This window comes from Carassius auratus, chromosome 5 (assembly GCF_003368295.1).
Source record: "Carassius auratus strain Wakin chromosome 5, ASM336829v1, whole genome shotgun sequence".
In the NCBI taxonomy this organism is placed as follows: Eukaryota; Metazoa; Chordata; class Actinopteri; order Cypriniformes; family Cyprinidae; genus Carassius; species Carassius auratus.
In genome coordinates, this window is record NC_039247.1 from 13,917,191 (window position 1) to 13,931,236 (window position 14,046).

Genomic DNA, 14,046 nt, shown 5'->3' on the forward strand with positions numbered 1-14,046 from the left:
CTGATAACTGATATAGCATTTGTAAGAAGAAGAAACGCTCGATCCTACCTGTGGCACTCCAAGCTTTTTACATGCATCCAAGAAATTCTCAACATTCCTCCGACACTTGGCCATACTCAGCTTTGGCTGGGAGAGGGATCGTGGACACAAAGTTTAACACCAAACAGAATCATGAAACAACAAGCAATGTATGTGCTAGTTTCAAATGCTGAATATTTACTAATGAATGTCAATTAAAGTGGAGATCCAAGAAGGTCTGTATGGAACATTCAGTGAAACTTACCACAGCAGGGGAAGGTACATGAATGCTAGCTACAGAACGAGGACGAATGTGATTAGCCAGATGGCACAAAACTACACCATCCATCAAAGCAGCACCCACATCATCTGGCAGCAAAACCTTCAGCCTAGACTCGAGGTTCTGCAAACACATACAAACACTCAGTTTACTTCATTTGATTTCAAAAATAAAGGACAAGTGTATCATGAGAACCAAGAATCATCCATTTGATAAATGTCAAGATAAGATGTCTTTGCTCTTTTCAGTCATTCCGGCTGTCACATGGGTGCCCTTCAGCACCAAGGACAGCATATGACTGAGGTGGAGGTTAAGACATTGGACATGATAGGAAATCATTAGCAAGGGCAAGAACTGGTGTGTTGGTTTTATCTAGTAAATCAGCAAGTTTCTGTTTTATAGGTGAAAAGTCGCCAACCTTCAGCGCACTAGCTAGTTTAAATGTTAAACAAACATACAGCGATAGATGTGTGTGCCATCTTTTCAATGGTCTCTTAAAATAATACACATTGCTAATCATAGTTAGCCCAGCGATAGGTTACATTAGAAAATAAGCCTTGACAAAATTCCCCAAACCACCCAGAAGTCATTCATATGGCCGTATGGCATACGGGTCAGGTAGCCTGCTTCCATCCGCGAGGGTTAATTTACAAAAATAGTTGTCACGGTCCCACAGAGTCAGTGACTGTACATATTTGGACAGTTACGAACCTTCTTCTGCATCCACGTTTAATAAAGCTCTCCTAAAACGTGCTAGTTTACGCTTGTCAACATTGTCAACCCCGCCCACCCGGAGACGTTGCAATGTTTACAAACTTTTAAGGGGTCTATACAGTAAGTAATGAACTGAAAGCTCTACACAGGCCGCAACTCAAATAGTGTGCCATATAAAATAGCATTCCGCATGTGAAGCGCACATGAAAAGTGGTTTCAATCCATATATAATGACTTCAACACCTAATCATCATCCCTTTCCTTAGAATTCCTTGATTACATGGTACTGACTATTGTCTGAAATATATGTTCCCTTTCTGGCATCATGACTCAACAAGTAGAAATAACCCTGTTGGTAATAGCTCCCAGTGGCAAGTAGAAACACAGAGCAACTAATATAGAAAACCGATGAAAGAAAGCACTGTTATCACACGTGAGCTCTGACAACATTAATAGCACGCTGTTAAAGAGAACTTGTTTGTCTGTGTGTTTAATTAACTTCACTTGGCTTACCCTGGAGATATGAAGCAATCATTTTTCATTATACTTCGGCAAATATGCCAGAGGGGTTACAGTGCAATTCTGACCTGCTGCAAGAGTCGGATCTGCTCCATCTCCTCTCTGAGGTGCTCCATTTTTCTCCTCATGGTGAAGCTTGGCTCTGTGGAGCTAGAGTCTTGACGATTTCCACGGGAGAAGGCTGAGTAGTACACACACAGTCAATATCATTATCATGCTGCTCTTCATTGCAAGCTTGCCCTAAGAAACGAAGCTGTTTGATCTCAGAGTCTGGTAAATCTTTGAATTTTTACATGGTGTAAATGTGGTTACTAAGTGTCTTCTTTCTGTTCATTAGATTTGGGGTCTCCCATTGTTGCCAACAATAGATCAGCAATAGTCCTGACTAATTAATAATAAATAAACTTACTTTAGAATAGCTCCATTATCAATATTTTTTCATCGATTTGTTGTTGCTGCCCTAGTTAAAATGTGCATAAACATTCTTGCATGTGGAATAAAAAAAGAAAGTGTAAATACACTCCGATATAGACTTTTCATAGTACTTCCAGAACACTGAATAACGTATTTCATATTGTCATGAGGCCAAATTTACATGAACCAAAAATACAGAAGCATGTTTTTGTCTTGCTGTTGTCCTTACTGCAGCTATCTAAATATTTGAAAAATATAATTGGCATAAATGATAAAACGGAAAGCATTTGTGAGAATGATAACATTGCAAAACAAGCTGTTTTTCTGTTGCATGCAGCATAATTCTTATTGTATTTCTATGAGACAGGAAGTACTGGCCTTCCTTGTGCTTTCCACTGAACTGCAATGACATGAAAAAAATCAAAAAGAAATGATAAAGAAATACAACTAGTTCAAGACAATATGTTTCCACAGAATACATTTTCTTGACCTCCAAAGTCCTCTTAAACAAAGGTGAGGAAAAGTTTTTTTTTTTTTAGAAATGACAGACATCATGAGATCTGAGTACAGTCTCAAAATATGATGTCTGTGGAAAAAACAAATACTTGAATTTGCTCAGTTACACTGAAAAGAAAATGCTTTGCCAGCCTGCCAAGCCTTGGCAATACCATCACAAATTTTCAAGAAAAAGACAACTTGTGATGAGGGAAAGAGAAGAGGACAACACTACCTGATCTGGGTTTCAGACCAAAAACAGTCAGAGTTGTGGTGAACTCATTAGATCGCATCCCCTCCTGTAACAACACAAATATGGAATCACTGCAAACAATTCTGATGGATTTTGTAATGGATCCAGATTCTTCTGACTAAGATGGTCTGTTGTTAATTAACTTTGTAAATGTAGTATTTATCTTTAACAGAATGAGACAAGGCTACAAAAACAAGGCTTCCCACAACTTTTGACCATTGAATCACCATACATTTCCAAAACATTTTGCAGATTGCATTCACAAAGAGCCAATTTGTAGCTGATTAAATATTTAAAGCTGAGCATAAAACTTATATAGAAAAAAAAAAAAAAAAAAAAAAAATTATATATATATATATATATATATATATATATATATATATATATATATATATATATATATAGATAGATAGATAGATAGATAGATAGATAGATAGATAGATAGATAGATAGATAGATAGATAGATAGATAGATAGATAGATAGATAGATAGATAGATAGATAGATAGAGACTATACAAATTTCTTTGGTTGAAATCTTTGATAAATCATGAAATAAGAACTGAAAGTGGTTAAGGAATATGAAAATTGTATGGTTATGTTGCACATGGTCTTAGTGGGTAGCTAATACAATGATATAGAAGTCTAGACAAGAAGTGAAAATAGGAATACTTATCAGGGAAGTGAAGGAAACAGGCAACATACTATTTATTTATGCACTTGTTAACACATAAATATGTCATTAAAAAAGGGGGGGGTCATGAAATGTAAAATCTAAATCTGTTGTAATAAATGTTAAGCCAGCATTTAATGCTATTAAGACACCAAGAGTATCACTGAGTGTTGCCAATACAATTAATACATACCCAAGCACATGCATTGTCTTTTATGATACAAGTAACAGTAGTACTTTTAAAACCAGCTACTGAAAATGAAGCAAATAAGCTAGCAAACGCAATTACCACGCTGAAACGGACTGTTGCAATTGTGTAATGGTGGGTGTTTACTTTAGTTTCTGCAAGAGGTAACATCACAGTTTCTCCATTTTTCATGACACTGTGTTCTGAGCAGAGTGACATGTAGACGGTCACGAGTCGACACAAAGTCTCACCTCACAATCATTGTCGTTGCCACTGGAGTTTCTTCGAGCACTTTGGCACTTATACTAGAGTGGGAAACACAGGGAGACAGAGACAGAGGATCAGATTCCTTATATTCATTACATTATCAGCCTTTAACATCAGAAATGCATTAAACAGGGTAATGGTTCTCAACCATATACCCGAGCCCCCCAAAAACTGCGTATTTTGCATGTAGGTCTTGGAGTCTCTGCTAATGAACTGATAATCTGAATCAGGTGTGTTTGATTAAGGAGACATACAAAGGCTGCGTTTACACTTGGAATTAAAATGCGACCTGTATCCAGATGTACACATTGAAAATACAAGTGTAAATGCGATTCTGAATGAATGTTATCTGATCATGATGTCTTGGTCCAGAGGTAGTCGAGGATGCAATTTAATCGGATCTCAACGTAATGTAAACACAATGCAGCCATCATGTCTGCATCCGCAGGTCAACGTGATGTAACCCCCCACCCCCCACCCCCCACAACTGTCAGAAGAACTGAACAGAAGACTTATTTAAATATTGCACAGGAAGGATAGATCCAATCGGTCATCCAGATAAAGAAATCACTTGATGTTGACAAGTGTAAACGTGCCGTGTTCTGATTGACTGATGATCCAATCTGATCTGCTTAAACAGATAATGGCGATCGTATGTTAATGCCAAGTGTGTTGAAGGGGATCTAGGAATTTGGTTTAGAACCACTGGTCTAGAGATAAAAGAATAGAATGCTGACTCTATCACCACTTTAAATCTGACTAAAACCAGTCTAGTCATAACTCTCGATAAACTTACATTGAGGAGCAGATGTGTTTATCTGATTTATTTCTGTTTTATATAAAATAACCAGTACTTTTGTACTGAAATTCTTATCACAAAATTCACTATTACATGGTGTTTGCATAAATGTGTTTTAGCAGTGTGTGGACAAAACCACCCTACAATGATAGAAATACTTTCACTCCATTTTTTAATAGCTAAAAACCCTAAATAGTCTCAATCATCAAGCTGTTTTTATTTTCTGAGCAATATGACATCATACTGCTCAGGCCCCACCCACAACTGTTGGCAGACTGTCCCATATTAGCATATTCCAGCCCTCAGCCACTTATACGCTGTCCACTATTTTCTCAAACAATGTCTAGTAAGTAATGTATTTCTTGTTTTGCATGTATTTTGCCACAAAATAAATAAAATAAGAATAATAATTCTTCACAGTTTTATTGTTTTGGTGAAATCCATTTCAGATTTACAAAATCAGAAAGTCTCTTACTCTCTAATTAGGCAGTTATTGGCCAGAATAATTTATATTTCATTATATTTGGAATAGCTCACTTTCCTCTTTCACAAAACATTCCTCATTATTTTTAATCAATTAATCTTAGTTAAATATTTTAAACAAATTTGCCTCATCCAACCAGATTCTCTTTCACATCTGATAAAGTTTGTTTGTCTGACCAAAGACAGGGTTGTAGTTGTCTCAAACCACACTGACACATTATTAATTATTATTATTAAAATACTTTCTATTGAATTATAAACCAATAAAGTAGTATATTACTGTATTATTAATGCTATTTCGTTTTAAAAAACCTGTGTATTTAATAATAATGTATTTAATAATAATAATACATCTATCAATCAATTAGTACTAATACTCATGGCTGTTTTACATTAATTGCTTTCAAATGTTTCAAACACTTTTATTTTGTGGAAAACAGACCTTACAGCTTCTCTTTTGTTTATATATGATTCATTACAAATTTGGGATGATAGCTGGTGTGTTGTATTTTCCGTGGGATAGTAGGGAGAGCACGTTCTCCAGAAACAGATGAACTTCATACACAAGATCTCACGCATCAGGGGCTGATGACTAATAATCCATTACACATTTCTGTATCTTTCTCTTTGGTGAAATCACACAGACATAGGTATTCAATTGCCCCATTGAGGAAAGATAAGCATGGAATAAATGGTTGTATTAAAGATCTTTGTTAAATTGTGACTGCAGTTGTATCTGATCAAATGCGCATCTTTGTTGGAACAGCAGCTATGCTATTGATACGTATCTATTTGTTTCTCTGTTTTGTAACTAGGATTTACACAAGCTCCAGTCTGGATCCAGAACACCTGAGAAGAGATGATGCTGACCCTCAGAGGACCCCAGATGATGCTAACCCTGAATCAACAACAGAACTAACAAATATTGCTACAAGTGTGACTGCATCATATAATAATTGCTGTTAATAATGTTTATCGTCTGGCTGACTACGTCTTGTATTATTTTTTTCTGGAAAATCCTGTCATACGTGCACAAACTGACAGTCACCACTTACTGTATAAGCCACTACTAAATATTGTAGAAACATAATTTTCTGTAAAGTTGCTTTATAACGATTAATTGCTTTGTAAAAAGTGCTATACAAATAAACTTGAATTTGTTCTGTTTTCTTATTGGTTTATTGTATACATGATTATGCGACCCCATTGTTTGAGAGCTATTATATATATATATATATATATATATATATATATATATATATATATATATATATATATATATATAAATATATATATATATATATATATATATATATATATATATATATATATATATATATACACACATACACACACACACACACACACACACACACCGTATTTTCCGCTTTATAAGGCGCACCTTCAATGAATGGCCTATTTTAGAACCGTTTTCATCTTTACTCTTCAGTCTGTGGTCCATCTCACCCCAAACCATCTCGATTGGGTTCAGGTCCAGTGACTGTGGAGGCCAGGTCATCTGGCGCAGCACCCAATCACTCTCTTTCTTGGTCAGATAGCCCTTACACAGCCTGGAGGTGTGCTTGGGGTCATTGTCCTGTTGAAAAATAAATGATGGTCCAACTACAAATAGGAAAAAGAGGCTACAATTTGCACGAGCTCTCCAAAATTGGACAGTTGAAGACTGGAAAAATGTTGCCTGGTCTGATGAGTCTCGATTTCTGTTGAGAAATTCAGATGGTAGAGTCAGAATTTGGCGTAAACAGAATGAGAACATGGATCCATCACGCCTTGTGACCACTGTGCAGGCTGCTGGTGGTGGTGTAATGGTGTGGGGGATGCCCCTTAGTTGCCCAATTGGGCATTGTTTAAATGCCACGGCCTACCTGAGCATTGTTTCTGGCCATGTCCATCCCTTTATGACCACCATGTACCCATCCTCTGATGGCTACTTCCAGTAGGATAATGCACCATGTCACAAAGCTCGAATCATTTCAAAATGGTTTCTTGAACATGACAATGAGTTCACTGTACTAAAATGATCCCCACAGTCACCAGATCTCAATCCAATAGAGCATCTTTGGGATGGGGTGGAACAGGAGCTTCATGCCCTGGATGTGCATCCCACAAATCTCCATCAACTGCAAGATGCTATCCTATCAATATGAGCCAACATTTCTAAAGGATGCTTTCAGCACCAGTTTGTTCATGCCAAGTTTGGTCTCTGTTCATTTTGCATTTGTTTATGGTTTGGACTTCATTAAAAATGCACATTGGTTTTACTTCAAAGTGCCTCAGTGGATTCTTTACAGAAAGCTAGACCTGTCACAGTGAACCCAGCAGTTTCCTTGCTTTGCCTCTGTCAAGGTAATCGATGAATAGAGGAGGAATTCTGTGGACTGTCACCTAGTTAATTTTAATTATAATTTTTTTTTAATGGGTTAAATGAACCCATATGTTCATGGTTTCCAGGCGGAGATATACACTGATCCCTGGCAAAATACACAGATCATGCCTTTTTGCTGAGTGGTTCTTCATTTATTGGTGGGACTATGGATAAGGAAACCCCACGATTCTCCACTACCTACCATGGGAGAATCTTCAGCCATCATGTCTGTCACGCCAAAGTCTTATCATGTCTTGGCTGCTACACTGGAGTTTTGTCACACCCGAACCATCATGTCAGGATTTATTCACACCACAACCACCAAGCTAGGAACTTCAACTGCCACGCCAAAGTCTACAGAGCCTATCACGTCATGCCTTCCAAGCCAGAGACCCTGTTCATGTTATAGCTGCCATGCCGGAGTATTCAGACAAGATAGTTGCCACATGAGAGCCTCGTCACGGCACAGCCACTACACCAGAGCCTTGTCATGCCACAGCCGCCACACCAGAGCCTCTGCTCCAGCAATGAATCCACTCCAGAGCCTGCTTAAGGCCCAGAGCTCAGTCCTGTGTTGGCACTAGTCTGTGAGTTTTCTGCCTGTACTGTTTTGACCACAGTGGGCACACGTAAACCCTCTGCCAGTCATGTCACTGCCAAGGATTCCTGAACTCACAGTCTGCCCTATCATGGCCAAGGAGGACATTTCTAAGATCACAGCCTGGTGGTCCATCCATGTCTCTGCTCCCCCAAGGCCTTCTGATCTGTTGTAGTCTTCTCCACTGGCTCCATCATGGTCTCCAGCACCATCTGATCTGCCATGGTGGTCTTTTGTCTCATCTGCTCTGTTGTGGTGGTCATCTGCTACGCCAGTGTTATCTTTGGTCCTGTCTGCTCCACCCTGGTGGTCTTCTGCCCCGTCAAATCCACCATGGTAGGTATATCAGCTCCATCGCTGCTCCACAGCCCAGGCCCACCTCTTAGTCTAGTTTCCTGGTTTGTCATGTGATTCCGTGTTCTCTCATGTGTTCCTGCCATGTGCTATCCTTGGCCATGTGTCTTATTCTCATTGGTTATTTTTTATTGTGCGGTTTTCTATCAATGATTTCGCATTGGTTTATTGTATTTATTGTTCAGAGGAGTGTCATGTGACCCCATTATTTGATATATATAGCCCTCATGTTTCTTTGTCCATTGTCTAGCTTTGTTCATGTTATTGTCCACTGTTGGTGAGTTTATGTTCACGCTTAAGTTCATGTTTGCTCATGCCAGGTCTAGTCTCTGTTCATCTTCCATTTAAGGACTTAATTGAAACTGCACATAGGTTCTACTTCAACATGCCTCAGTAGATTCATTACACGGAGTGTGTACAGGAATTTTATTGTGTATTCAATTGTTCTTCAAAATTCAAATGTTCTTTTATCCAAGGTCTCAACATTCTTCCTCTCAGTTGCAGGTCAACTAAGTTTTATTGCTAAGAAATCTGGGCTCAGACTGGGCTTGTCCTCTATTTTATTCTTTTGACAGTTCCATGGAAGTGCAAAACAAATGCACATTTGAAAGAGACTGATAAGGGAAATTATCTTAGGTATTATGGATGTGTGTTTCTGTGTGTTCTGCCAAGAAAGCCTAAAGGCAAAATGTCGCCCATTTTAAACCCATATTTTCTTTCCTTGACATTGAACATTTCAAAGTTAATACACAATAAAACAATAAATAAATAAATTATTGTCTTAAAAATGTTAAAAGGACATTGGTTTAAAAAAATAACAAAAGACAAAAAAGGAAAGAAAAAAGACAAATACGATGCAAAAAATAAAAAAAAGTCAAATGTAATGCATTTACCTGGATTTCATTGGACTCAATAGTAAAAAGAATATAAAAACGCAGTTCACTTTTCTTTTCTTTCTTTTTTTTTTTTTTTATAAATCGCTCACAAACTAGGATAACATGTTCATATTTTTATTGAACACACTGTGTAAACAGTCACTGTGCAGGATGGAAAAAATCTGTGAACCCTGCATTTAATAATCGTCATTTTGGCAGAAACATCTTCCACCAAATGTTTCCTGTGACTGTGGATCACACTAGCTTTCAGGACAGGAGCTTAGAACAATTCCTTTTCACTAAACTCTTAAAGCTAGGTAAAATATCAGATGTCTTTCTGCTGTGAATCACTCTCTTGAGGTTGTGCCAAAGCATCTCAGTCAAAATGAGGTCAGATCGGGACATTCTAGAATGTGTAATTTCCTGTCATTCTGTTGTTACTCTACAAATGTGGTTTAAGTCATTGTCATTTTCAATACTCCTGCAGCCTATCCCAATAAACTTCTGTTTATCTGTCATTACAGAAAGCGGTCCAGGCCCTGAGGCAACAAGCATGCCCCAAACCTACTTTACCACTAGGATTTGGCTTTAATGTTGTAGTTCTGTCTTTTGATTCCACACGTGGTGTTGTGTGTTTTAAGAACTTTGATTTCATCTGTTTACATAGTGTTTAATCCATCATTGACACTTCAACATATATGTTAACATTCTTCAGGGGTTTCTGTGAATCAGCTGACACTCACTCACACTTTCTGTTATAGTGCATTATAGGGCTCAGAGCCACACTGCGAATCTTGTCTCAGTGACAAGCATCCATGTTTTTGTTGAGGTCACTAGCCTAGAGATTAATTTTTTTCACCTTGAACTGAATATTTTTAAAATGAGTTTAAAAATTACATGAAAACGTGTTTGTTGGTGTGTTATTTGTTTAAGCAGAGTGTGTTTATCCATCTATTGTGCTGTAATTTTTGCAATTTAAGACCAATTTATGCAGAAATCCAGACAAATCCTGCCATTCTCTAAGCAACAAAAACAAAGTGAAAACGGCAAGGTACTTGAAAAAAGACCTCACGTAATTTTCTTCACGTGTAAAAACTCTGGTCGGGTCTGGGATTTCTCCTCTTCAATATATAACAATTACAGCCAACTGTGTGGAAGATCACAAGCCATTATTTGAAGATCATATCCACAAGACTAAGAACCAATGCTAATCTCGCCATGCAGAGTCCTTTAAAAGCACCTCAATAAGAATAAACTCCTCACATCTTGATTTTCCAAGGTTTACATAGGTAAGGACTGAAGCACAATGAGTAATCAGTTTGGGGCTGCCATATCTGAGGCTGTAAACAAAATATCACAGGCTGAGACTAGAGATAACTGTTTTAACATACTGAAGTACAACACAAGTTGCCCTGTGACATATGCAAGTCTAAAGTGGCATGAAGTAATTGCATATCTGTCTGTGTGTGTGTGTGTGTGTGTGTGTGTGTCTTTGACAAAACCAGTGAAAAAGAGAGGGATACGTGAGTGTAGACGAGCAAACAAAATAAGTGAGGGTGAGAAAAACAGAGAACTTGTGCGTGCTTGGCTGTGTACCTTCAGGTAGTCTTTTCTCAGGTACTTGTTTCTCCTCCGATCCTCATTCTGGTTGAGCACAGGAGGAACCTCTGGCCATCTTGGCTCTGAGTCACTGCTCTCTGATTTCAAACTTCCATCAAACGAGCAAGAGGAAGAAGGCTGAGGGTACAAACCACAAAATTACGGTGAATCACAGAGCTCAAAATGGATTTCACAAGGCCCTAAATTAAAAGGTAGAAACTCTGTGGAGTCGTAAACAAACAAGTTATGTTATTATATTCATTCTCATGGTATAACGTGGAAAGCATTTCCCACCACATTAGTGGTAAATTAACAATGTGATAAATATTGATGATGATTCTTTCTTTACGGTGTTTACTGTCACTTTGAATAAATGTAATGCATCTTTGCTAAATAAAAAGCAATTCTTTCAAACTTAATTTCTTTCAAAAAAAAAATTACCCTTATTAACCCTAACTTTTGAGAGGTGGTGTAAGAATTGATTGAGCTGGTGAAAATGTTGTGAGTGAGAAAAAATACATTGGATAGAGCATTGGATTTTGGAAGCTTTACTGGAAAGATAGAAATGAATGAGGAGGAGGACTGTGATGAACTGAAGAGTGACCTCAGAGAAAGCTGCATCTTCATCAGTGAGATCAGTCTCCTTAAAAACACACACGCAAACACAAAACACAGAATGAGGGAGAATGGAATTTACAAACACAATGATAAAGCAGATCCAGATCAAATCTGTAAAACATCTGCTGGTACCCATGGACTTTTCAAAAGTCTTACGTTCAGCAGAAGAAATGCAATTAGTTTTGAAACAACTTGAGGGTGAGTAATTGATAACAATTTTGATAATAAAATACATTTTTGATTGAACTTTCCCTTTAAAGTTGCCATAAAATAAAGTTGCATTTGTTTCACAACAGGGAAAGTTTCTTCCCGGGTTGTGATGAACATCAGAGGTTGCTGGAAGGAAGAGGTTATTTTTCCGCCCTCAGGTCAGTGAACACATCATCAGAGGAGAGAAGAGATGTCGTTGCAAGGGTGAGATATTTTGATTAAGGAGTACGAAAAAACAGGTTAAAAAAATGCTGATGTATGATGCAAGTTCAAATTCTGGGTGCAGACTTCATGTGGTGTAAAAAATTAGACAACAGTCAACACACTGATAAATGGACCAACAATAAACAAAAGTTTAAAGTATAAAAGAAAAGAAAAGTTTAGAAAGTCAATTAGCAACAAAATCTTGAAGATGCCAATCCCACAACCAACAAATAAACCCAAGTTGTAATAAAACCATGTTGTAATAATTCATTCATTCACAGTTAATAATTATTTTCAATGCAAATCCTACCTGCATTTCTTATCAGGTGTGGGAAGATAAGTGAACAGCTGAATTGCTGCATACAATGCAGGTATGTTTATAGCTTTGTGTGCAACTGTGCATGACGCGTGTATATATATTGGTACCTGTCCACTCAAGGCGGAGGCTGAGCTGCTTCCTTCATCTAGAGATGCACTGTAGAGAAAACCAGAAACACTCACTGATATGCAGACATGCACCTCCAAAACATACAAATGGGGGCTTATGGGTGCCTGCACTAAGATAATAACGTGTGCTTATGTGTACAGACATGGGCATGTGTGTGCACGCTTAAGTGTATAAGGCCTGATGTGTTATCAGCTTGTTATCATATCTGACCATGGAGTGCTGAAAGGCTTTATACTATTTCTCAACACATGGCCAAGCACACATGAATAAAGACCTACAGTGACAGATCGTAATTCCAGCAGGCTAATGGTTTACATTAGCCTTAACGGGTTTGATGTAGCATAAATGTTTTAGCCAGTGAGAGGCATGTCTGGAGTTGTAACTGTAAGGGTGTGATTGCTTTCTGGAGACAATGGTCGGCCTGTTGAAGATACAATGTGCCTTGCAGTATCTGTCAACTTCAACACATCAAAGAATGAACAAATCATTTGACTTTACTAAAACTATGTACACAAAGTTCATTATCAAATCCCATGTTCCCAAAATCAAACAAACCCACATGGAAGACCCATCAACAGCTACATTCACACATGAAGCACCAAAGTAGATGGTTTTCAGCAGTCATTATTGCAGTCTTCAGTGAATATAAAGTTCAAAAGAACAGTGTTTTTTTAGAAAAAAAAAAAGGTAATGAGGGATTCAAAATCAGTGGTGTATTGTGTGGTACAGTAAGATGGTAGTGAATGACCTTTTCCCGACTAAGGGCAAGATATATTGATATATTTTGCCTTCCTCTTTCTGATTTTGTTTAACAGATTGATATTTCAATTGAGAAAAAATAGAAATTGCTGACTTAAATTCTGGTGAGACCTGTTTTTCTTGATTAGCTATTAGTCAATGGTCAAGTTTTAGATCGGAATTTGAATCAGAATGTGCTAGAAAATGATTCGTGCTAACAGAACTGCAAAATATGCGATCAGTTTTGCAGAAAAAAATTGGAAACAGTTTCTGGCACATTAGCAGGAATAACGAAACGTAGTGCTTCTGTAAAATAATTAAAGCAAACAGGATGTGGTTTCTGCCGTCTCAGACAAATGAACTTGAGCGAGAAACTTCGAAACTCAGTGTATCGGAAATGAATCTATAGAGAGTGAAATGTCCATGTTCAAATAAAAAAATAAATAAATAGAAAACGTGTGTGTTAGCATGGATGATATACATGAAATGTAATGTGTGCAAATGCACAATTTGCATTGTTTAAGATTGTTTTCAGTTCAATTTTGAATTTTTATTTAACTATTTACTTTTAATTTTACTGTAACTGACAGATTACGGCCAAAAGAGAAAAAATACAAGACGAGAGTGGGAGGGAACGGGACTCATTCTTCCGGGATTGAAATGGGATGGGATTTTCCCCCAGTTTTTTCGTGGGATTGGGACGGGAGAGATTTGAAAATCCACTCCCATGTCACCTTCTAGTCTGAAGGTCTGGCTACGCCACTAGTCAAACCCTGTCTGAGGCTTCTTGGCTGATTAAGCATGTTCAATCAACACTGATTAGGTACGTCATGGCCTTAATGAAGTTCTGAATAAAACAAACTAAATTAATTAATTAATAAATTAATTCCAAGGATCACATCTGAAAATATCGTA

General features: G+C 37.5%; 1 protein-coding gene across 8 annotated transcripts in view; it reads right to left on the reverse strand.

Moving 5' to 3' along the window:
- Positions 1 to 14,046, reverse strand: part of LOC113076705 (leucine-rich repeat and calponin homology domain-containing protein 2-like) — a 66,215-nt gene that overhangs the window by 4,084 nt on the left and 48,085 nt on the right. For 3 of the 8 annotated variants that reach the window (XM_026249436.1, XM_026249394.1, XM_026249410.1), the window contains 9 exons: positions 12,372 to 12,420; positions 11,518 to 11,556; positions 10,911 to 11,051; positions 6,504 to 6,698; positions 3,804 to 3,857; positions 2,676 to 2,739; positions 1,600 to 1,712; positions 284 to 421; positions 49 to 126 (listed from right to left, as the gene is read on the reverse strand). In XM_026249436.1, the coding sequence (XP_026105221.1) occupies positions 49 to 126; positions 284 to 421; positions 1,600 to 1,712; positions 2,676 to 2,739; positions 3,804 to 3,857; positions 6,504 to 6,698; positions 10,911 to 11,051; positions 11,518 to 11,556; positions 12,372 to 12,420 (871 nt within the window). The remainder of the gene's footprint in view (positions 1 to 48; positions 127 to 283; positions 422 to 1,599; positions 1,713 to 2,675; positions 2,740 to 3,803; positions 3,858 to 6,503; positions 6,699 to 10,910; positions 11,052 to 11,517; positions 11,557 to 12,371; positions 12,421 to 14,046) is intronic. The other 5 variants (XM_026249403.1, XM_026249414.1, XM_026249430.1 and 2 more) reach the window with 3 other exon arrangements.